At 36.9% G+C, this 26404-nt stretch overlaps 2 protein-coding genes across 5 annotated transcripts in view; both read left to right on the plus strand.

The window, feature by feature from the left end:
* The window catches only part of LOC136242795 (uncharacterized), a 37677-nt gene extending 36137 nt beyond the window's left edge, over positions 1-1540 (plus strand). Inside the window, exon 7 of the mRNA XM_066034278.1 lies at positions 1052-1540. Coding sequence (XP_065890350.1) covers positions 1052-1447 — 396 coding nt within the window. The 3' untranslated portion in view covers positions 1448-1540. The remainder of the gene's footprint in view (positions 1-1051) is intronic.
* A 4785-nt stretch (positions 1541-6325) lies between these two features.
* LOC136242993 (uncharacterized) lies at positions 6326-25607 on the plus strand. Of its 4 annotated transcripts, none has more exons than XM_066034506.1 (8): positions 6377-6509; positions 12600-13411; positions 15169-15556; positions 16197-16645; positions 16699-16754; positions 21016-21123; positions 23183-23523; positions 25124-25607. In XM_066034506.1, exons 3-8 carry the CDS (start codon positions 15236-15238, stop codon positions 25517-25519), a joined length of 1671 nt encoding a protein of 556 aa, XP_065890578.1. In that variant the 5' UTR covers positions 6377-6509; positions 12600-13411; positions 15169-15235; the 3' UTR covers positions 25520-25607. The 4 variants fall into 4 exon arrangements, with proteins under 4 accessions (XP_065890576.1, XP_065890577.1, XP_065890578.1 ...); XM_066034507.1 differs by having other exon boundaries at positions 15232-15556; XM_066034504.1 differs by lacking the exon at positions 12600-13411 and having other exon boundaries at positions 6326-6509.
* The last annotated feature ends 797 nt before the right edge of the window (positions 25608-26404 follow it).

Raw genomic sequence — 26404 nt, forward strand, 5'->3', positions numbered from 1 at the left:
CTTGGCATAGATTTCATGTCTTTTTTATATACTCTAAAGCTGGCCATAGGCCTATATTTCTTCTTATCTACAGGCACAGCAATGATACAGAAGTTACAATTGTATTATTTGTAATACTCTAATTGAGTGCACATTATTTGAGGACTTCTACCTGGTGAACAAACACATACTACATCAAAGGAAAGAATGGCTCCAGCCAGACATAACGCACACCCTGACTATCAATTACTGGAAAACGTTATTGCCACTTCACTTCATCTTCAGCTTTGTTCCACCCATTATACAGCATTAAAAACAAAGAACAGTGCAATCAGTGCCTCTGCAATCAATCCAGTCACCATGGAAATTGTGATTGTACGCGTGCCCCGACTATCAATTACTGGGAAGTAAACAGCTATTCTGCTTTGTTTTAAGATATGTTCTACCATTACAAACAAAGAATAGTTAGTACAAGAAGCGCCTCTGCAATCAATCCTATGGAAATTACAGATGATTCTCATAACAGCCGGCTTGCACTGAAGCCACCATGTGTTAGCTTTCGTGAATCTACACCTTCGAGGTAGTGGAGAAAGAAAGGAGGATAAAGGTACGACTATGATGCATGCACTGTAGCTGCTTTGGTTGGTGAAAAGGCATGACTTGAGCCAAAGCAATGTTGAACGGTGAAGAAATCAACCCTGTAGCGTTAAGCATAGTTGAATTATGCAAGGCATCAGTTAGTCAGTTGGTAGAAAATTCAGTTAAATAAAAATTTCGTTAAAGGTTTGGGGGTCACTCTGAAGACATTTTTGGGCTTGGTTATGCTTAAACAATACCACCAAGCTGTTTTGAAGGAAAAGTGAGGTTGTTTTTTGGGTGATATTGAATTTCTTGATCCCTACTATACAGTACTACCATACTGCAGGATTCCATGTGTTTTAAAGGCTGCATTTTTCATAACTTTACTGTATTTTTTTGGCATGGATATCTGTAGGTAGTAACATTATTGTTATAGTCAATTATGTAAATAAATGTTGCAGTGTTGATGATTCTATTTCTTATATACTTCTAGCATCAAGGAATATTTAAGAAAAGATCTATTAGAAAAGTGTGCACTTTTGAACTTAATGCTCCAGAGATCAAGATTTTCCTAATACTGTGTTATCTTCTAGCAATTATGGTGATAACATGGACCACATTTAGCTTAGTGATTAGCAACTCTGATGAATTGATGTATCACACTGATAGATATGTTGCTTGTATGGCTCATGGTGACAATAAAGAATGCAGTAGATACAAAAAAGAAATTGAGGACTTGTCTCATCCGTCACTGCACTTGATTTATACTGTGATGCTTGCATTCTTCAACTTTTCCAGTCTGCCACTTGTGGTACAATTTAGAACAGTAAAACATTCTGTGACATCAGCTGCTAGGAGAATGAGCAGGAGATTGACTATTACTAGCTAGTTAGCTGCAGATTTTTATATAGTGTTTTTGTACCATTAGTTTTTTTATTTGTACATTTTGTGTGAATCAATTGACAAATTAATAGTTTTTGAAGCTAGTAAATTTTTCCATAAGTTTATTCATGTGTCACATTTTTCTCTGCATATGCACTTAAAATGGTAGCAGTTTATGGCTGATGTCACGGTTGCTGGCCATGTAAAGTGCCCCACTTGGAAAGTACGTAAGGTTTGGCTACCATTTTTGCTCTGAAAAATCAACAACTATTTCCATGTGCCAATTGATGTAAATTGACTTCTAGGAGATTATTAGAAACCTTTTGTGGGTGTGTACGTCTTTGATAGTCTCGTGTGGCCAGACCAATTTTTCTCAAAAAAAAAAAAATTTTTTTCTCAGCACAGTACTTATCTTATCAATTAGAATTATAAGTGCCTGTTTGAATTCTAATCAATAAATGTCATGCTGAAAATGTGGTCTGGCCATGCCGGCAAGACTAAGGGTTGTTCATTTCACATCCAGAGGTAGACAAACATGTGTCCCACCCACCCATCTCCTCCCCCCAGGAATTTTAAATTGAGGTCATACAAGACACTCTAATAACATTCACTGACAGATACACTGCTGCATTGTATTCAATACAGTTTCAGTGAGGAAACCAATCTTGTATTGTAATTGGTTGTATACATGTCCCAAGCCTAGAAATAAAACTTTACCCACTATGGCTTTGCCCAATCAGTGCATGGACAGGAATTCTTTTGTGTACCCATGTCTTGACAAAAATGGATAATCTAATCTAATTTTTATTTTAATGCAGGTTATCCTGCATTAATGGCCTGTGGGCAACATGTACCTGCAGCCAGGGAAAATGTACACACACAAATTATTACAATCACATACTACTTACACTATTACAGCTAATAATTACAGTTGATTGAGGTTGGTGGGAATTGGTTCCCTAGAGCAACGATAACAAGGACATAGAAAATGGTATGTACAGGCTCTCTCAGAATTAAAGTTGTCAGTAAAATGAGTCCAGAAGTAGTTAGTTATGTGATGCTTGATTGTGTTAGTAGATAATGATAGGTCTAAGACTGTTATGTAAACAGTTATAAAGTCTCGCGATTCTGTTGAAGTAAAAATGGTGTTGAGTTGTTGTTGATGCATGTCCTTGGTGGATTCCAGACCTCATAGTACTGCTAGCAAAAGTGATATGATGATTGATATTAAAGTTATCTGTTGGTGATTTAGAAGATTTTATAAAGAACATTAGGTCATGAAGTTGGTAGATATACATAAGTGGCAGTAGATTCAGTTGTTGCAGTCTAGATTTGTATGATGAATTATAGTCATTTAAGATGTCATTTAGTAGCTCTACGTTGTATATATGCGTTCTAACATGGTGATATCTTTTTGTTGTGGTCTCCATAGTTGTGAACAGTACAGAAGTTGAGATGGAACTAGTGCAATGTATAGTTGTTTCTTAGCATCGATACAGATACAGAAATTTTAAAGGTTCGTCTGATGAGTCCTATATAGTGTTTGATAAGCTTTTGTGGAGATAATGTTATAATGTGCTGACCAGTTAAAATTAGATGAGAAAGTTACACCAAGATCTTTGTGTTGTAGTGAAATTTTGATTGGATTTCCATTGATGGTATAAGTTGGATGATCTGTTGTAGTTGTTGGATAAAAGCAAAGGTGAATAAATATTGATTCATTGAAGAGTAGGTCTGATGTGGTGCTCCAGTTAAAAGCAATATTAATATCAGTTTGTAGTTTTCTGGTATCCTCAGTGGATCTGATTACATGAAGGCACTTTGTATTGTCAACAAATATGAAAGGAATTGCAGATCTAATGCATTTAGGCAGGTCATTGATAAAGAAGACGGGCAGTAGAGGTCCTATCACGTTCCCTTGAGGAACCCCTGAAAGTACATTACATAGCTCAGAATATGAGCCCCTATTTTGACACAGTGAGGTTTAAGATAGGCTTCAAACCACTTCCGGGCATTACCAGTTATTCCAATAGACTGTAGTTTTATAAGAAGACATTCATGTGATACGGAATCAAAGACTTTTCTGAAATCCATGTATACAACATCAGTTTCACACTTATGTTCAATTTTTCCGCAAATACCAGTAGCTGTTATATTGTTGACCTTTTAGGTAGGAATCCAAATTGATGCTTGGTGGCTTTTTTTACTTACACAGTCAATTGTATTATTGTACACAACTCTTTCTAACACCTTGGAGAGGATACATAATAGTGAGATGGGTCTGTAATTGGACACAGAAGATTTGTCACCTTATTTGTGGATAGGAACTACACAATGAGTGTGCCAGTCACGTGGAATAGTACTTGTGTAAAACAGGTGGAAAATTATTTGAAGTAATGGTACTACACAGTGTTTGAATACTTCAGGGCTTAGGTTATCAATGCCGCATGCTTTGCTGACATCAAGAGACGTGAGTAACTGAAACACCGTCAGAGTTTGTGAACTAATATCATTGAATGTTTGGTTGCTTGGTTGTGATTCTGGTATACTTATTGGCGCGTGTGATGATGAAAACACGGAGTAGACATATTTGTTAAACAGTTGAGCTTTGTCTATGTCAGTGGATACACATTCATCATTGTAACACATTTTGGCTGGAAAATTATCATGTCCTTATACTACAGATATACTGAAAATTTTTGTTATTATTAGTATGAGTGTAATTTAAAGCGAGGCGGGATTCAAAGTCAGATTTAGCTCCAGCTATCATCAGTTGAAGTTCACTTTGTAAATTGACTACTTTGAGCCTTTTTCTCTCAGTGGGATGTCTTGCTATTTGCCATTTAGAGGTATGGAGGCACTTAATGTTGTGACGGATTGCTGATTTGAACCACCTAGGTTGGTTTGATTCTCTGAGATCTTGGGAACATACAAATTCAAGGTGCTATTTACAGCTGTTTTAAGGAATAGACAGATAAATTCAGGGTTGTTAGAGTTTAATGCTAGGATAAAATCATATTGACTAAGAAATTGGTTTATATCTTCCCAGTTGGCATTGTTGTAATTGAATCTTTATGTGCTTTTGTAGGTTTCAGTTGAAGACATGTTCGACAAGAAGAGTTATCATGTAGTGGTCAGATGAAAGAGCAAGTGGTAAACTTGTATATGTATCAATATGACGAAGACTGTTAATATTAGATAATGCTATGTCTAGAGTATTGCCAGCATGGCGGGTAGGACCAGTTACAAATTTGGTTAGATTGAGGTTATACGCCACTTTAGCAAAGTCATCTACTATGGAAGAGTAGCCACTGTAGGTATTCCAATCGATGTCTGGTAAGTTTAAGTCTCCAAGTAATCATCTTCTCAGTGCCGTGGAGAGAATTTAAATAAGATACTAGCGATGTGTTGCATTGATCAGAGGAGTTGGGCGGGCAATATATCAGACAAACAAAAATACTAGTACTGGAGTCAATTTCAGCTGAGATTATTTCAAGATTGTTTGGTGGAGAAAGCTGTGTTATTTTGAGTATGTCCTTGAAGGCAAGCAATACACCTAGCCTCCACCTCTGCTGTCACAGTCTTTTCTGAGAACTGTGTAGCCAGAGGAAAAGATTTTGCTTGTTTGTAAGCCAAGTTTCTGTTATTGCTATTATGTCAAAGTTTTCTGAGTATACATATGATTGGAAGTTGTTCATTTGTTTGTCAAACTGCGTGCATTCTACAAAAGTATGTCAAGTTTACTACTGGTTGTACTTATTGTAGATATAGGAGAGACTCCGTTTGACATGGAATTACTAGTTTCAAAGCCATGTTTGGAGGCAAGAGCAGTGTTTTTAGAGTGTAAGTCGAGCTTTTCATTGATGTAAGGGATAAAATTGTTTATCTGATTGATGGAGTCATTAACAGGATCAGTGTGTATGCATTCTGTGAGGTTGGTACTTGAACTGTACGTCAAATTCATTAGGTAGTTGATTGTTCCACGAGTCACTACTGGACAATTTGTCCATGATAATCCAATGAAAAAAAATGTTCAACCTGTGGAAAGTAAAGTCTTCATTGGGTGGTCCCAATGAAATTTTATTTTCATAGCATTTTAATTGGGCAAATTAATGAAAAACCGATGAAAAGTCTTACCAATGAAAAGTCCATGAAAATCGTTTCACAGAGTTTTCAGTGGTAATTTTTCATTAGGTTTTCATTGGTTTTTCATTAATTTGCCCAATTAAAATGCTATGAAAATAAAATTTCATTGGGGCCACCCAATGGACACTTTACTTTTCACAGGTTGAACATTTTTTTTCATTGGATTTTCATGGGCAATATGTCCAGTAGTGGAGTTATTCAATTATTGGAGGAGTCCATTTCGGTTTCAATGGACTGGGGATGAGAAGATACAAAGATAGAATCAATAATTTGGCCGTGTAATTTACTTTTAACAAACATTTTGTTGGAGCGAATTCTGTTATCCTTCCGCTCAATACCAGATTGAATAAGTGACCACCTTTCTTTAAGTAGGAGTGACTAGCTATAAACTAGTAGACTATTGCTCAAAAGCCTCATGCATGACATTTGAGCACTTTCATGGCTCCCACCTATTAAGGTCATACTCATGGAATATGGACTAAAGTCTACATTATTATGCTAAGGTAACTTTGCCTGTATAGGTGTTCTATTATTATTATTATCATCAATTTACCAAAAAAGGAAGGCATAACTTACACAAAAGCAAAGCCTGTACAAGGTGTCCGCCTACAAAAACAAACATACATATACATATACCTATATACAGTACACTACAAACTAAACAGTACACAACAAAACACAAAACAGTGATTAAGAAGTTATACGTATTATGACGTCAAAATTAAGGTGGTACTTCATCATGTGATCAATTGATTTTTGATTTTACAGTACAGTGTAATGGTACGCTGACTTCTGCGTTGGCTAACGCGACGGGTGAATTTAGGACCACGGTGGTGAACGAGATAGAACAAATCTGTGCAAATGATGGCGACAACAGCCGTGCAAACTTCGGAGCAATCCAAGGAGCAACTTCCTGTTGAAAGGTAAATCATAGATAATGTAGGCATAGTGTACGGCGTGCTGATCGATGTAGTGGCATAGTACCTCCATTCCCAGCTAGTCGGTGTATGCACTGTGTGCTAGGCAGTACGTGGTCGGGTACACTGACTAGCAGAGTTGTACCTGAACTGCTACTGTGTATGCCGTGCAATTTTTTGTGCGCCGGTGACATTCAAGTTTGTTTCGGCCTAACCTTTGAGTTCAGTAGCTAGTTAGGAAAACTTGATTACTTGCCTCATCTATGGCATGTGGCCAGGAGGTAATTTTTCAATATTCATTGTTACTTACATTTTAATACATTCGTTGAGCAACAAGAGACATAATTATTCTGTTCTGTAAAACGATAGTGCATGGATCAGTCTTTCCTCAGCATTAAAATATTATTATTATTATTATTGTTAATTAGCAAAGCCCACTAGGGGCAACACGCTAATGAGCATTATACAATCACATATTATAGTATATTACTTACAGCGTTCTTAAATGTTTCAAGATCTATTGTGTCGATGTTAGGAATTTGAAGGGAGTTCCATTGAATAATTGTTCGAGGGAGGAAGGAGTATTTGTACACATCAACTCTTGTTTGCAATTGAGTTAGCTTGAGAGGATGTTGAGCACGGGTGGAGGACATATAATATATAGGCCCTGATACAGGCCCACATGATTGATAACAGCAAAAATGAACTAGAGGTGGTGGGGTGAAAAGTGAGGTAGGTAGGGATGAGAAAAAGTAATCAAGTTTGCTTGACCCAAGGATGAACCTATCTTGACCAACTGAACTTGGTAGTGCAAACTGTAGCCAGCTGAGCTAGTAAAAAGAATTGACAACATTGATGAATCATGAACAAACTTCCGGCCATAAACTGTGCAATTTGGGGTCACAAAAATAAAAATGATTGCGCAAATTCTGATTTGTCACCCACTTTTGAACCATCATAGATGACCATCATAGATGAAGCTTGCAACATATAAAATGTACAGAAATGTTTCCTGATTTGTTTGTAGGGAAATACATTATGCCCATTCTCTGTATGTAGACGTTTGCTGTATATTCAGGTTTTTTCTCACCTCAGCTTCTACATACGTACTGCTCAAATGCAACGTCGTTTTGAAAGAATGCAAGCAATTAAAAAACTCGTTAATTAATGGGTGTGGCACCCATTTTGTTTGTGAGTATTCATCCCAAACGAAATGGGATGAATACTCATGAGCGAAACAGATGCCATGCCCTTTAATTAGCAAGTTTTTAAATTACTTGCACTCTCGCAAGGCAACATTGTGTTTGAGCAGTACCATAAATGTGCTAATATGTATAACACATAGCCTATGTGATATGTGTTATACAAATACTTAGTTTTTCAGGTAAATGTGCAGGCTGAGGTGGGTTGCCAAGTCCACAAATTCTATACACCCATGCTAATGATTTTAAGTCTAAGAATTTCTGGGGTAGGAGAAGTGGGTAAAATATACCAGTATAGCATTGAGTTTTATCAAGCTTACCATAGTGGCATTGTTGCATTAGTAGCCCCATCAATCTGTCTTGTACCAAGCTAACTAGCATTTAGTTGTTGGCTTTACTGTTTTCTTATGTAACAAGTGCTTAATGGGTATGTATTATTTATGAAAACAATATTAATCTATCAGGATTGCTTCAGACCACAATCTGTATGCATATACTAATACAATTAATTTAAAAATGATGTAGGGTTCCAGTGATAAAAAGTAAAGATCTCACATGAATAACATTTTAGTTCCATTTGCAAGAATTATGAATGATGATAGCTATTACTATGTGAGAAATCCCTACTTTGGCATGTTATCACTGGTCATCTGTTCAATATCAAAGATTTTTGTTATAATCATACAGTATGGTGGTAATCATACTGTATGATTATATCAAATAGGCTATGTGTTATAGGCTATAGGCTATGTGATTTAGGCTATGTGTTATAGGCTATGTCAAATAGGCTATGTGTTATAGGCTATGTGATTTGATTGTATAATCATACTGTATGATCCCTAATACTGTATAATCATACAGTATTAGGGATCATGGAGATTTGGGTTTTCCTAGCTAAAAAAATCACCCCAAAACTAGCTTCACAACTCCATCCTGGCACCTTGGCAGTATTGGTTAGGTATAACCAAGTTCAAAAGTGCCTTCGGTATGATCCTAAAGGCTTCCAATAAATTGTTACGAAATTAAAAAAAAATTATCCAATGGAATTTTCTACTGATAACTGCCTGCCTGATGCCTTCAGGCAAGCATAACTCGATAACGGCTAAGGCTATGGGCTTGATTTTTTCACTGTTTGATGTTGCTTCGTCCCAAGACGTGCCTTTTGGCATACTGCCGTACGTACAATGCATGCATCATGGACTTACCTTTGTCCTCCTTTGTGACCCATTTCTTTTTGCTGACAGCCCAAGGTGTTGATTCGCGGTAGCATGATGCATGGCTTCCCTACAGTACATTTGTAAACAGGAGTCGCCCATATTTTCCGTGGTAACTGGACTGATTGCAGAGATGATTCTAACACTGCTCTTCGTTTGTAACGCTGTGTAACGGGCTGAACATAGCTGAAAGCGAAGCGTAATGGCCACTGCACTTTTGAGGCAGTAATTGGTAGTTGGGGGCACGCGAATCGTATTTTCGTGGTGACTGGATTGTTGCAGAGGCACTTCTTCTACTGTTTTTCGTCTGTAGCACTGTGTAATGGGCTAAACATAGCTGAAAGTGAAGCGTAATGGCCACTGCACTTTTGAAGCAGTTTTTGATAGCTGGGATGCGCGTTCAGATGAAAACATTAATTCTGGTGCCATCCTTTCTTTTGATGTGGTATGCATGGGTTCACCAGTCATAATGTTACAGAAAAAGTAAACAAACAAGTTTAAGGAAAAATTAGAAATTTTAAGTTTGATTAAGGATCATAGAAAAAAAAGTAGGGAAACAAGGGAGGTCACCTACACCTGCAGATATACTAGTGAACATTTAATCCCTAATCCAGTCTATACCCAAGACCATGACTGAATTAGGGATTAAATGTTCACTAGTATATCTGCAGGTGTAAGCGACCTCCCTTGTTTCCCTACTTTAATTTCTAATTTTTCCTTAAACTTGTAGCTATATACCATCATTCATATTTCTTGTTTAACTACTTCTTATTGCTGGAACCCTACATCATTTTTAAATTAATAAATTTTAACTTGTTAACTTTTTTTGTTATAGCATAGCTATGGTACACGTGTGCAGCTCCCTGCTATCTTGAGTGAGCTACACAATAGAGTAAGGGGTGTGGTTTCCATGTCTTGTTTTCTACAGGAAAACTGCAGCTACTGTATAAGCAGAAAATTTGATAAGGAATTGGTTGACAAATTTTCAATGAAATCATCAAACTGAAATCCACAGGTAGCTAAAAATATCAGGAGAACCTACAAAGGTTATTCTGACAAAGATCTACCCAACGTTGGAAGATAGTTATGCTAGATAGCTAGCTACTGAACATGGTCCCACAGCCAGACATTTCTCTGTACCTTCAGATTTTTTATATGTGGGCTAGAGGCACCTGTGAGGTGTTCTCCTAGCTACCAAGTGACTATTTTAAGCTATATCGCTCGAGCTGCATGACTATCACTTGGGATGATTTCATGACCCCATCAGTTCTTGATGCGGTCTGTGCATGATTAGCGTGGGCCCCTGTGAGCAAGAGGAACCATCAAATTTAAATTCGTCAAATAGACAAGCTGTTAAATTTGCCAAATATTTTCCCGTCAAATTTTCTGCTTTTACGGTAGATCATTAAGGGGCGTGGTCACTATGCTCTATTGTTTAGGGGCATGGTGGCATGTCCTGGTCGTTTAAGCGGTGTGGTCACAATGCAATCATTTATAGGTGCAGCTACAGGTATCTACTCCCCACTTACAGTAACGCAAGTGCTTCAAATAGTTTTATGGCATCAAAGTATTTTCCTCTAAGGAAAGTGGAGATACAGAAAATTAATGTCTTGGTTGCATGAAGAAGAAGATGACCATGTAATTGAAGAGATAAAAAGGAAAGGCAGTGACTTATTGGAACCAGAAAAGGCATTCAAAAGTTCATTTTCAGTATTTTCATACTAGTTCAATGAACATATATGCAGTGCTTAATATAAGTAATGAAAGGGGAAACATATATTCTTACCCACACCAAGTGAACGAGATAATAGTGGTTGTAAACAGTCATGTAAAACTTGTAATTTAATACCAGGTATCTTGAAACAATCTTGTGCCAAGTTAATTATGATGTTTCCTGACAGAACCCCAAAAGTATGTCTAGTCAAATCTTCTGTGCTGGATAAATGTAATACCTAAGTTTATATAAAATGGGTAAGAAATTATGTTAAACTAAGAAATGTATTAATGTGTGCAGTTATTCATTCAGTGGTCAGTACATTGTTGTATAATTTATCTGAAGTAAGTGACACAGTACATGGCATAGTGCATGATACAGAGAATTACTGGCTTTGGAATGATGATGGCTGTTTGTTTAGAATAAAATGAAGTTGAAACTAACTCCAAAACAACTCAGTGCTCTGATGAGGGACTTGTGAAAGCTTCCCATGGACTAAATCACTAAAATAAGAAGAGCAATGGCACTGCATGTTATGATTTTTTAGCATACATAATTCTTTCCCATTATATACTTACTCTACCATGTCATAGCTAAGTATGTACTGTTAAACAGTTAAATAATGTTGTATGCATAGCTACCAATGCAAGGATAGTGTAAAATGAATTTTACTGTTGGCTTGATGAGTAGAACCCTTGAAGCAATACCCAACAACGTACGTACAGGCTTTGCCATTTGTGTTCACCCTCCAGTGCCCAACAGATCAATAATGTATACTAAGGAAGGCAGTACTATAGAAGTGTATATTCCCTGGAGATGCTTTCTCATTCACAAAAATCTACATATACAGTAGGTTCTTAAGCCTTGTTATTACATGTTACATAATTGCAAATTAAAAAAAAATGTTAGTGGTTGCCTCGGTCTAAATATTTCAAGGCTAAAATTTTTGCTGATAGCCCCAAAACCACAAAATCAGCAAAAATTTTCCCCATCGAAATATTTAGGCTATACAGTATCTATGCTGCTGCATAATGAACATACTAATCTATTATTTTGACTCGTTAGAAACATTGTGCAAACAAATATTCAGGGGAAATAGCGATTACTAGCTAAACAAGTTTCAGTCCAGCAGCTCGATCAACCAGACTTCATACATCGTGGTGCATTTGCACAATGTTTCTAAATTTTAGTAGCGAGTTGACATAATAGATTAGTAAGCTCATTGACTAGGATGCTCATATTGTGTTGCAGGCGAGTGGACTATAAATGCAGTCAGCTTTAGACACTTTTTCAGATGCACTTTTAATTTCTAATTGGTTTAAACATCGTGTGAGACACTATGACAGGGAAAAAGTGGATTGGCCATGCAAGACTACTTGCAGAGGTACCTAGTACAAATATAGAATATTGTTAAGTGTATAAAATTCCAAGAAGAGTTGGATACCCACCACATAGTCTAATACATTTTGGGAGTGTTTGCAAATCCACAAAAAATTTTATTTTTAGCAACATTGCTCAACCTCAAAATATTTGCCCCTCAAAATATTTAGGCTATATGGTAGTAGAGGCGCAACTATCTATGGCAGCAGGCAAGTGGCCTACAGCTTCAGACACTTTTTCAGAGGCGCTTATAATTTCTAATTGGTTTAAACATCATGTGAGACATCGTGACAGGGAAAAAGTGGATTGGCCATGTAAGACTACTTGCAAAGGTACCTAGTACAAGTATAGAATATTGTGAAGGGTATAAAATTCCAAGAAGAGTCGGGTCCTCGGTACCCGGGTCCACTCTTTTTACCTACCTCTCAGTATCAATATAAAATATTCTAATTCCCAAATTAATATCAATAAATTACAGTTCCCACCGCCCTTCCCAACACTTTGTGTGGCTTTTATAACCAAGAAACAAACACTACATTATGAATATGACAAAGGACTTCATAATAAGGATTCTAATTTCATGTAGGTGCCATGTTTCATTGTGTAATCACACGTAGCAGTATGTCATAGGACTGTGATGCGTGACCAACCTCCTCCTCTGGCTATTTGTGCTGATGTTTGACATGTATGAAATTTAGGATGTGTGTTTATGCACTACTCATGATCATGGTCTATTGACTGATGATAGTGTAGTTATTTCATTTCCTAGTTTCCTATATAGTATTGTGTATTCATGAAGTGACATATCATAACTATTATGTCTTTGTTGGTTACATGCAAGCCTCAAGTCAAATTTGGAAATGTTAAGCTACATCTATGCACTACTCATTTGTGCTGCTGTTGCTGTCCTTACCACTCTGGCTGCTTATCTTAAATGGTTCAACCCTATATTGACCTGTAGAAATAGTCTGGAGGCTTGACATGGCTGTGGACAGGTCCAGTGAGGTGGGATGGAGAACAGAGATGTAGCACTTCATTTTTTACAGGCAATGTGTGCATGTGTACAAGTTGGTCTTAGGCAGTCCATCATCATCTTTCTCTATTTGCTTATGCTTTATGTGTATCTGAGAAAACCCACACTCAATCAAATCACCCTTTTACTGTGACTGGATTACAATAGACTTCCAAGCAATGCTGAAAGATCTGGTTTTCAGAACAGTTTTTGCAAACCTGTGAAACCCTGAGTGGAGGTTTGGCACCATTCAACCACAATGAGCCTGACATTGTTGAGGTGGATGAGTGAGTTTTTAAAGAGCTAGCTAATCTCTCTCTTCATCAGTTGACAGTAATTGGGTGTGAGCAGAGTCCACAGGAATCCTGCTAGTTGTCTTGCAAATGGTACAGTTCTATATTGTGATATATGTTCATACTGTGACATAAACCTTGGTGATGTATGATATAGAGTTTTTCTATTATAGATCTTGTTGTCCTTTACTAGCCCACATATCACCCTCATGTAAAATCATTAACTATGTGAAAAGGGGCAGACATATTTTGTACACCTATAGTTTTCAATGCTGAGAAGTTGTGCACCATTAGATGATTACTTTAAGGATTTTTTTTGTGCATAAAGCTGGGGTGTTGTAAATTCATTCACATAATCTGCCCTATCCACCCCTAGTATCTTCTATATAAAGCTGAAAAGCTGTCTGTCTGTCTGCATTTTTTCTTCATGACTCCGCCAACTCAACAGCCAAAGCACATATCAACATAGGACTTTAATGAAATTAAGCGCTCATCATCTAGCCACTCCAAGTTTGTTGTTACAAATCACTGTGTGCTTTTGTTTGCTCTCTACAGAGTGTTGAAGACGTTGGTGTAGAGGAAAACTCGAGCTACATTCCTGTCAAAACCACCAACAAACAGCCAAAGCGTTAGTGCATAGAACTGTTAACCCAAAGGTCCAGTCTGCTCATGACAACTTTTTTTCTTCTCAGTGCCACCTTTTCATGACACACTTTTTCATATGTCAGCTATTGACGACGCTTACTCGGCAATCTGTGCATATATCGACATGATTCACATGTAAAATGAAACACTCACCATCTGGCTACGTTGCAAAGTTTATTTGCAAGCTTCTACATATGTTTAGTTAATGTGGTTAATGTGGAATCTGAAATAGTCCTGCACGTAGGGCAGGTACCATTGCTAGTTTACAATATAGTAGCCTCTAATTGCCAAATGGTTCAGTAGAGAACTGTTGACTTCCTGTAATTTCATGCCATATCATTCAGTAACCTGAATTGCTGGAGATGCAACGCAGCCTATGTACCAATTATCAATCTAGGTCGGTTAACAGTACGTACCTCCTTGGAAGATGCATGCATTAAGGAATCTAGTGTATTGTCTAGATACGTAGGTTATCCAAGTTCTAATTGAATTGTGTACCACAAAGTACATATACACTTTATATTGTATGTAAGCCTCTTATTGTGGTATCTGTGTATTTCCATTAAATTTGGCAATCATATTTTTGGTCTATATGGTAGACTCAGTGGCTATTGACACCTAACACATAGAGGTCTTCAGAAGAATCTGAAAACATGTATATTTATGGGACATCATTACATCTGACCTTACGTCATGTAATAGCCATGACAATCTATGTGGAGTTCTGGACATTTTTGTAACTTGGCTTCAGCAATGGTTGTTAGAGACTTTTTAAAGAAACAGTGAGGGGTGGATGTTTGTCAGTGTGGTAAACAAAGATTATCCAGCAAAGAAAAGTCAGTGACTGAGTGTACTTTAGTTACCAACAATTTTTGACCAAATGCAAGATTCATCCCACCAACCACAGTTAAGCAGCTTTAGCCACAATACTCCACAGACAGTATGGGTATATAGTGATTAACAACATACTCATTCAGTAGCTGATTTGCTCGGGTTTTTTCAAGACGCTAATAGAATGTCCATGTCCATGGTTCCATAAAGCATCGCAGCTATTACATGACGTAAGTTCAAATGTAATGGCTTTTCATAAATATACATGTTTTCGGAAAATCTCTATAGAGCATGGTCAGAAATAGAAGTTGATATTCAGTAAATTAATTCCCACATACTCGTGTACTTTAAAATTGTTTATTTCTTTAATACAGTAATATAAGAAGCAAGGACATCACAGATAGTCCAATTCCATTGATACATGTTGATTTTCATAGTGTGATGGTAACAGATATTCCTTGCTCTCCTAAGAAACTTGCTTTTAAGAACGAAGTGGAGAACAATGATTCTGAGTCAGTTCTTGAAAATAAGGGGCGTAGTGATTCAGATATTAAAGATAACTGTTTAGAAGTAGAGAGTAGTGCACAGCATTCTACTACAAACCTTCCTCAGAGAGTGAGCCACAGTGTTAGCACTGGTGAAGTTAAACTTACACCATACAAGATAGCAGCGGTTTGTGCTATATGCTTCATCATTGGATGCTTCACATTGCCAATCATTTTCTACTACGTTAATGATGGAGAGAGAATAGATACAGAGGAGGTGTGTTTGTTAGTTACAGGAATTAATGTTTGTGTCTACCTTATATTTAGTCAAGGGGAAAATGTATTGTCACTTGTGTATGTAGAGTTCTTCAGTAAAACAGTTCCTGTTGTCGTTTCTGCTAAGGAAACTATTAGCTATTTATATAGTGTTGTTCCAGTTTTTAGTACCAAAGCCAACTGATTTGATAGCTATTCCTATTCTAAAAATGGAAAGATTCCATGGAAACTGGAACTACTCCTTATTTGAACTTGCTTAGACTTGAAACTGTTGTACTTGGAACAACACTATGAATGTTAATTAAAACATAGTCAAATTATGATCCAAACCTTTATAGTCAAAATGGGATTTGTGATTTTACAAGAATTTCTGGTTTTTTAATATAATTGAACAACCACAATAGTTTTTTTTGTAAGCAAACCACACAAATTATCAGACATCATGGTACAGATGTTAACTGGCCCAAAGTAGAGAAAATGTTTTGCACACTATTTTGCATTTTCAAGCATTTAATTGACTGTTCTGATAAAATGTCAAGATCAATGTATTGATAAAATGTCAAGAAAATGTGGACATGCTATTTGGGAACCTTAGCCGTGTGTCTGCCATGATGTGTAGTTACACATTTTCTTCCATATAGTGTAGTTTGTCAAAACTTGATGATTCAAACTCTTGCTCGGAAGATGTTGTCCACTTGTATGAAGCTCTCAGAGCAACAAACCTGTCAAATTCATCTTGTATTAATAGTACAAAGGATCTATTTTGTGATAATCTGGATATATGCCGTAATTCTTCTAACGTAAATTATATAATATGTCGAGTAGTACGAGTGGAGTATTGTAGTGAAGAATGGATGATGTTAAAAGTTGAGGAAACTGAAAAGTTTAATTGTGATGAATTTGTCCAGTTGAAGTGTTCTGATCAATTTGGTAACAATGGTTCTGTCTGTCTACCACTGTGTGAAAAATTTTCATATTTTGGTGAAACGTTTACCACTGCATATATTGTTCTCAATGGCATTTCAAATGGGGTTAACATCATTGGAGGAATCGTTGTGATAATTGTCTCTATTCGGAAAAGAAAGAAAATGTAATGCTATCTTTGCTGTTTGATCGTTGCATGATTTTTTTGTCTTAATGAAGGTTTCTTTTCCCTCAAGTCTTGATAGTGGTGAATGCCGTTATTATGACAATTGTATGTAAGTTTATGTAAGTGTGTTTTAGAGGGTAAACTTTATTTGTGAATGTAATATGTATATGATTTTCCTGTTGTTTACAATACAGAAGTGTTGGGAATGTTGGTATCATGACTTGTATAGAAACTAAGTTTGTAGGATCAAGATGTGATCAAGATATGCAGTTGTGTGGTATTAGAAGTCAGCGTACTACACCATTGTGTTAACAAAAAGAGCAAAAATTCAATTTTCATGCATATGTAGCTTATATAACTGATTGAATTTTTACACTGTCATTGGTATACATACAAAATTTCTGCGCATTGCCCAAGCCATTAGGGTTTTTTCTTCTTTTGCACATTTTTATGAAAAACCAAATTGATTGCATTGAAATTTTGCAAGGCAAGGTTCAGTATCAAACAGTATGGTCGTACTGTTTAAGTAGAGATCATGGTGAATGTTTCACGTGCTGCCTAAAATTCTGCCTTTAAAAATCATTCTACAGACGTTTTACGTGGCGAAAATCACCTTTACGGAATAGTACTAGTCCATATAATACATAAAACAGCATTAAAACACTTACAGGTGGCCGGATACAAAATTTTTAAAAATCGCCAACAACTCCTATTTTAGTCTCACTGCCTCACTCACTGTCTGATCACAGTCACAAGCCTAGAGCCCAAACGAAGCAGCACACTGTCACCATTTTACGCCACAACAACAAACTCACCGGTGGGATGTGCCTTTTGGGGTTCCGACGAGTATACGCCCTGTTCGCCTTGTCTTTCCTTTTATCTTCAATCAGGTTGGTTGTCTTCTTCTTCAAGCATCGAAACCATACCAAGGCATTAATTTTCCGTATCAACACTTTTCTGTAGACACCACAAAATTATTTCAGAAAGTGTTTATGCTGCTGAAAGAGTGGGGCGCTTACAATTTCAAGTGTTGCACGTGAAACATTAAGGCTGCTGAATTGTCATTTCGACTTTTGTCGACACCTGGACTGCAATCGACGAAGAGATTTGAGATGGACTGATACTCGATGGCTTGTTCCTCTGAACACTGACTCAACCACTCAGTGCCGGAAGGCAAGATCAGTGAGTGATTCATGTGATGGGATAGTACTCAAGTGGAAATTGTATTATTTCATCCTGTTAGTCAAGATTAAGCTCCAGACAACTGAAAGGGCCTGTTTGTTCGAACAACTTCTGGCCTGGGTAAATAGAACACAGAGCATCGTACTGAGACAGGTCATAGATCTGAGCGCCACTGCTACTACGATCAAAGATAAGCTATGCATGCTACTACGGGCCTATGTGCTTCCAATTTTTGCACAGTACGTACTTTAATAAGCTGTAACTAGCTAGCTGTGCTACAACAAAAGAACTAAATAAACTAGCATTTTAAAAAATTGTTAAGTTAAAAATGAAGTAGGGATCTATGCATAAAAAGTAGTGAAACAAGAGATGAATGATGATGGTATTGCAGCATAGCTCGATGGGAACGCCCCTACTTTGGCACATTAGGTATAATTTTGCTCATTGCCAAAGTAGGGACTTTCCCACCGAGCTATGCTGTAATACCATCATTCATCTCTTGTTTCACTACTTTTTATTGCCTACTTCAATTTTAAATTAACAATTAGTTTTAAAAATACTAGTTATTTTTCAACTCGACTGATTATTCATGTAAAAAAGACTGATTTTCTGTCATACCCACTAGGTAAATCACAGGAGGGAACAAGTTGAAAATTGGAATGTAGGTAGAATAACCATCATAGTGCAAACTTTTAAAATAACTGCCATGGAACATTTAATTTTAACAGAGTTTTACTAATAAAGAACAGTTTGCTCCTACCAGGCAAGCCGCTTAAGGGAATATGCTGAAAATCAGTATGTGGTATTGATATCGTAGAAGAGTCGTATAATGTAGTAGAAATTGGATTAAAAACATCATTTATCATGTAAAAAGCCAAACATGTGTAACAAGTGTGCAATCAAGATACGTTAATAGTGCAGTCAGTCATCCTAACAGAGCATTCATAATCACAGTTGCAAAAGTAAAATACAATATGTATAATAAGCACACACAATTAAAAATGTATTCTGTTTTCATGTAGAAAAGGAAAAAAAAGCAAGTGGTAGCTTGACCAAAGCACTGATAATAAAAAAAATAGTAAACCTTCAAACTTTGTCTTATTTTCTTCATACTTTCTTCATCCTCTTATTCTTCTTTTTGCATGACTTAGAAAAATTGCTATAGCTCATGTATGCTTTAGTTGATTTATTTCAAATTTGGTGGATAGTAGAGAAGCATAACATGACACATTTACAGTTCAATCTTTGTGTAGATCAGATAAGAACAAGCATGGTAAACCACATTAGGGAACAGATTGAAAATCATTTTGTTGAAAGATTAACCATCATAGGAGTGCCTTTTGGTGGTTTGAAAACAATTGAGAAAAAGACCATCGAGTCACAACAAAAGTGCCAACCATGTACGATCTACTTAGTTTCATGAATAACAAGTTGATGTTGTGCTACTTCTAAAAACCAGGCACCATGCAGCTAGCTAACTCATCTGGAATTAACTATAGACAGTATATGCTACTATGAATTAACCAACTATGTATTACTACTTTACAATAGGGTAGTTTTGGGTTGTGCAATAACATTATTAGCTAATTCTCGTATTTTGTAATTCATGAAATATTCGTAATTCGTTCAATTATGTTGCTATGCACTGCTAAGAAGCGTTTGTTAACAAACCGCTTTTACCAACATATTACGCACAGAAGTATCTTCTAAACTGTTATATAATGTGACTAACGTGTTTTTTCCCACAAATTCTCTTGACAAAGCCTCAAAGCTGCTCTTCATTTTCGTTCGCGTATGTAAGGGATACGCCCCCTTTCAACTCGAAGCGATAGGCTATTCCTGGTAGTGTACGAGGCCTGCACCATTGTTTTTCAGTTGCTAAACGCCTGAAAACCTCAAGGAGAAGGTAGTCTGAGGAAAGTCGCCACACCCGTATTTCAGTCTTAGATTAGATTATCCATTTTTGTCAAAAGACAAGGGTACACAAAAGGCTAAGCCTGTAAACGTGCTCCCCTTCACAAAAAGCACATACAAAACAACACACACACATGTACACTGAATAAAAAAACAAACAAACAAACAAAAAAAACACTGAACAGATGTATTAAAAGCTTAATTATACAAAACTGAAGACATATAGTTGATGCTACACAAAAAGAAATCGACGAAGAGCAGAGTGAAAAGCAGCACGATTCGACAGTCCGCCAAAAAGAAACCACCTCAGAGCGAAGTTCACCTGTGCAGAAGTTTAATACAGATTTCATTTCACTTTTACTTCTTATGTAAAAGCTGCTTTTACCATTATTAAATGATTTTGCTCATGTGGGTGCGTACGGACAAACATAGGTAGACAGGTACACACACACACTTTAACGAAAACAATTTCAGTAAACCAGGCACGTGCCTGGTTTAAAAAGTAATTTATTGTCATGCCTACCAGACAAACCACTGAAGGGGATCAGAAAATTGAAATGTAATCGATTAATTATCTTAGAAAGGCTTATCAGTGGAATAGAATAATTGGTTTAAAACCTGTGAATTATAATGCAAAAACCAACTACCCATAGCATATAAATACTCTAGTAGTGCAGTCACCCTATTAGAGCAGTCAGCTACATTTTCTGTTAGAGAGCACTCAGCTATGGTACAAGTCACCCTGTAGAAAGTTCAGCTATACATAGCAAGTCATATTGTAAAGAGTTCAGTGAACAAGTCACCCTGTAGAGAGTTCAGCTACAAACAAGTCATCATTACAAATCTCCCTGTAGTAAGTTCAGCTACATTACAAGTCACCCAGTAGAGTATGTTACAAGAAGCGATTTCAGCTATACATTACAAATCATTCCAGTAGAGTTCAGGTACCTACATTGCAAGTCACCAGTAAAGAGTTCAGCTACAAACAAGTCACCCAGTAGAGACATAACAAGTAACCCTGTGGAGAGACTTCAGCTACATGACAAATCACTCAGTAGAGGTAGCTACTTTACAAGTCTCCCTATAGAAAGTTCAGCTATGTATTTTACTCAGGTGTTCATTCTGAAAATTGAAAATTGTTCAAAACTTTAATTTTTGTCTTTCATGTATAGTACATCTCCTTGATAATGCATTTAACAAGGTATCCTCATTAATTTGTGTATCATTTTCTAGCAATACAGTATTCATATGTGTGTTACACTTTTCTATCACAGCATTCTTTTTGTTCATTGTTGTGCTAAGTGTAAGCACTAAAAATCTTCTGTGTGGAAAAAAATTTCTTGCCAAAGAGAATCTTGCATCGCCATTTTGTCAGGTACAAGGTTAGTGGAATTAAGCACTTGAGAAATGTGTATTGTGAAGTTGTTGATGGTAGACAATTTGTGATAAAGCTACATGAAAAATACTTGTGATCGACTTTTAAAAAAAACTTTTAGGATTGGAGTTACTGTTACTAAAACATTTTGCAACCTAATACCTGTCTAGTCTGTATATTTACCTTTGTATTGAAACCAGGGGCATATCCAGGGTAGCAGCGGCGGAGGAAGTAGTTGATATGAGGGGGGGCTGGGCTGACCCAGACTTATTTCTATAGTTTGGTAAGGTGAGACCAAAAAAAAAAAAAAAAAAAGTCACAACCAACTGACAAGAACTTTCCACCTCACCAGCTACCATTTCTAGCTAATAAACTACATAAAAATCCTCACATAGCTCGCTACACACTGACTACTTTATTAGAGTGACTGCTCTATTAGAGTATCTCGATCTTTATCAAGGTTTTCAGCCCCACTCCAAGAAAGATAATTTCGGTGTGATATCATTCTGAGGGGGGGCTAAGTCCCCTAGCCCCCCCCCCCCCCCCCCTTTCCGCCGCCTATGCAGGGTAGTTCCCAGATCTGGTAGTGAGCTATAGACGCAAGGGTCTGGGATGCAGCCTTTATAGCCACTGACAGATTTTGAACATTGAAGTGCTTCAAAATTATAGTATATGAACTATGATTTTGTGGTTGGTTGGGTATTGTAGTGATCCAAACACATCTCCAATTGAAATGAAAATCTCTAGATTTGGGTACTAAATCATTCTTTAAATTATTTCAGGGTAGGCTAGCTATAGTCCTACTATTGTATTCTGATATAAGTGTTCTATCTGACTGCTCTATTAGAGTATCTTGATCTTTTATAGGGTTTATGGTAGCTATACACCTGTTCCCTCTTAATCCACTTTTGAGGAATCAATATAATTAGGCTTTGCTATACTGTCCCACTACCATTCATTTATTCTGTATATTTGTGCTGCCAAACTAAGATAGCCTGGTGTTCCAGGGGGTTTCTGGAACCTCAGGAAACCCCCCTAAATACACCCCATACAGTACAGTAGTATTGTATAATATGGACCAAAATAAATGTCAGTCTTTTTTCACGATAACTAATCAAGACAAAGTCATGCCTTCAGAATGATCTGAAATGCTCCAACAAGAGAAATGTTACAGAAATTTTTTTGCTAACTGACTTACTAACCACTGCCTGATGCCTTTAGACCAAAGTGATGCTACTTTTACTGTTTAGTTTCAAGTTTCTAACTACAACCTTCTTGTAGGTAGATAAAGTCAGTAACGTGCATCTTTAGATATGCCTCAGTTGGTATAATACTTGCACATACATACACTTACCTTTGTCTTCCATCTTTCTTTGCAGTGCATGGTGTAAATTTGTAGGTAGCATGTAGATGGCTTTGTGTGCACGAGAATAAGTCAGAATTGTTCATAATTTTGACACCACACCTCCAATAAGCAGATTGATTCTAGGCTAACTTCAAGTGTTGTTCTCCATGTGTGTATAGAGCTGTGTAATGGGCAGAACATTTAAAGCCAAAGACCAAGTGAAATGGCTATCGTATACTTATAGTATAGGGGTAAATGTTTTGTCACACAATTATAGTCTCATTTGCCTGGCACAGTACTTTCCTGTGATGCAATGTTATAGAAGTAATGAATTACAAAAAAAGGTGTAAAACAAGTATAAGAAATTTGCATGCTAGAAGGGTTCATTACAAAACAATGACAATACACTTTGCACACCAGGTGTTTACCTGCTTTCTTTAAATGCTTTTTATTCCTTGCCTTGGTTTTTACACCTTTTATACGTATAAGTTCACTTTGTACAGGCCTAATAATATTTTTGAGTGTTTTAAATCTGTAGATGGGTCACCTTTTCTTGGAAATTCCATACTAATTTCCTGCTGTCAACCACTTCCTGCAGTTTAGACTACCTGTCTAGTTAATGATGTATATATTTTATTTCATTTCTTGTTAGCATAGATACTACCTGTTATTTAGTTTGTACAGCTTGTGTATGAATATATATTTTAATTTATGTTTGTAGGATTTATATTAACATCTGGAGTGACTTTATACTGTATGTTCTTGCTGGTGTACGTGTTCCATCTCTCATTGAGATTACTATATCCTGTTAAATCACGCCAACTTGACCAGTCGGAATACAGTAGAAAGATTCACATTGTTGAATTTATGTGTGTGTTTATTGTGGGAACTGTGCCATATCTGGTTCTTGCTGCAACATCCAAGTTTCAGATAACTGTGTTTCCTCCACTGAGATGTGGAGTCACTGCGGCATACAATTTTTATGGTGTAATTGTTCCAACAATTTTTCTAGGATGTACTAGTCTTATTCTAATGTTGATTGTGCTTTACAAGATCCACATTGTAAGTTGTTTACATATTTAGATAAGTTATGGCCAAGGCATGGAACCTTATACCCAGAGTGTTTTCAACTCGGGTGGGTTGGCACTTGTTCACACTACTGCATCTGACACGAGCTCGATAGTGCAAGCGCCAAATAGCAATTAGTTAAAACAAGTACACGAGCTTTTGATTATTTAGGCGCTTAATAAAAAGACACTAGAATTGTAGCGAGGAAGCGTAGAATCAGTTGAAATAAGTCGCACAATGTTATAGCCACCATGTTTAAGCTAGTAGGTGCTCCTTTTCACCAGGAATATTAACACATCATTCAAGCATAACTATCACAAATTCTACCAGAACTACGGTATATCATAGCCATTTTTTTAGAGCATAGAATATACTCACTGTGTGGCCAACAGAAGCAAGTTAAATTGAAACCTGAGTTGGCCAGCTTGGAATGTGTTCACACTGTATCCTATCCCAGGCCAACCCGTACCAGCCCACCTCTTCTTGTCATGCTGTGCTCGATAGATTCACATTGCAATTTTGTTTCGAACCGCGTCATGCTCTACCCAGGTTAGAAGGTAGTGTGAACGGGTGTAATTGTGCAAATTTGTATAGTGGGAAGAAAGTTACAAAATCTGTTTGCTAGCCTTCATCAGTAGTGTAAAACATGTGATGCTACTTAATTATGAAATAAAGGGTCACAGGTTAAGAATGTCTTCTGATTTGTCAGTTATGTACATGTTCCAAAAGGCTATCCTCATACATGGTGAATGCATGTGTACAGTTGATGCAAATGCCAATAATATAGGTTCTGTTTAAGTCTTGGTTACAGTGTCCTACCTGACATCATGGTGGTTTGTTTTTATTCATTTAGTCAGTTAGTCAGTTAGTTAGTCAGTTAGTAGAAATAAAATGAAATCCCATAGAAACTTGTTGGAAAGGTTTGAGGTTGCTCTGAAAACATTTCTGGACTTGTTTATGCTTAACCAATACCACTAAATGAATAGTGGGGCTGTTTATATTGGGTAACAAGAAAGCCCAAACCTCTCCACGATCATCTCTACTATACACTACTACCATACCTTACAACTTGACTGTTTTATGCATGGGTATCTGCAGGGGTGGTGGAGAAGGGGGGGCTGTAGCCCCTGTCAAAAAGATTATGGAGGGCCTAGCCCCCTAAAATTATTTATAGCTATCATTGAACAATTGTGCTGATTGTATTACACCAAATATAGAAATGCTTAACTATGTACCTGCAATTCCAGTAAAATAACTGGATTCAATATGAATCAAGATTAACATACCCTAATAGCGCAGTCACCCTAATACAACACGTCTGTTAAACTGCTAAAATATCACTCCCAGATTCAATTTCAGAGGGCCTATTTTCAAAATTTCCTAGAGAGGGCATTCCTCCAGACCCCCTAGATTGGTTTGCACACTAAGACATATCCCCTGGATAAGCCTAGCTACACCCAGCCCCCCCAAATAAAGGTGTCTCCTCCACCCCTGGGTATCTGTAACTAGAGACATTTGTTAGCATTGTTGTTAGACTATTCTATAGTCAATTACGTAAATAAATGTTGCAGTGTTGATGATTCTATTTCTCTAGCATCAAGGAATATTTAAAAAAAGATCTATTAGAAAAGTGTGCACTTTCGAACTTAATGCTCCAGAGATCAAGATTTTCCTAATACTGTGTTATCTTCTAGCAATTATGGTGATAGCATGGACCACATTTAGCTTAGTGGCTAGCAACTCTGATGAATTGATGTATCACACTGATAGATATGTTGCTTGTATGGCTCATGGTGATAACAAAGAATGCAGTAGATACAAAAAAGAAATTGAGGACTTGTTTCATCCGTCGCTGCACTTGATTTATACTGTGATGCTTGCATTCTTCAATTTTTCCAGTCTGCCACTTGTGGTACAATTCAGAACAGTAAAACAATCTGTGTCAGTAGCTGCTAGGAGAATGACCAGGAGATTCACTATATCTTCCTAGTTATGTTTTTGTACGTCTTGTGTTTTTTATTTGTACATTGCGTGAATCAATTGACAAATTAATATGATTGTATTTTTGAAGCTAGAAACTTTTCATAAGTTAATTCGTGTACAATGTTTTTTCTCTGTATATATATATATACCCTTATATAGTAGCACATTTATGGCCATGTGAAGTGCCCCCTTGAACTGCCAAATTATCCATTTTTCTGGTGTATTGCATCACATTATCTCCTATTGATCTAGTGGAATATTGCTCCCTGTAGTCATGAAATGAAACTCTGTGGCAGTGCATAAATTCAACATTAACACTGAGGCCACATGAAACCTGTACAATATGGACACTGGGATAATATTTATCAGTGCCCTGATTATCAAGGTGTTTCCCCTTGAACAATGAGTAGTCAGTATAGCTATACAAATAGATTAATTAAGTGAGAGATTCAGATCTTTGCCAGTTGTGCATTCTACTTCTTTGTCATTTGCCTATGAAGGATGCCTGGTTCAAGTCACCACAGGAAGCTCTTTCTGGATTCAATAGTTTAGAACTTCAAAATGGGAACAAAAGTATATGATCTGTCAGTGAATGTTTTGTTAGAGTGTCTTGTATAACCTCATTCTGGGAGGGGGTGAGTGGGACACACAATGCCTGCTTGAAGTCTAATCAGTACTGAAAAAGTGGTCTGGCCATGTAAGACTATGTCTGAGTATTCAATAGACAGACAGGCACTTCTGTGACACAAGACACACTCACATGCAAAAGGTTTCTTAGAAGTCACTTTTAAAATAGTTGTTGACTTTTCAGAGCAAAATGGCTATCCAGACCTGTATGTATTGTATAGTGTTAACCTGTGTAATATGGAGATTATGGACATCTTTTGGCAAA

Source organism: Dysidea avara, chromosome 13 (genome assembly GCF_963678975.1).
Source record: "Dysidea avara chromosome 13, odDysAvar1.4, whole genome shotgun sequence".
Classification (NCBI taxonomy): domain Eukaryota; kingdom Metazoa; phylum Porifera; class Demospongiae; order Dictyoceratida; family Dysideidae; genus Dysidea; species Dysidea avara.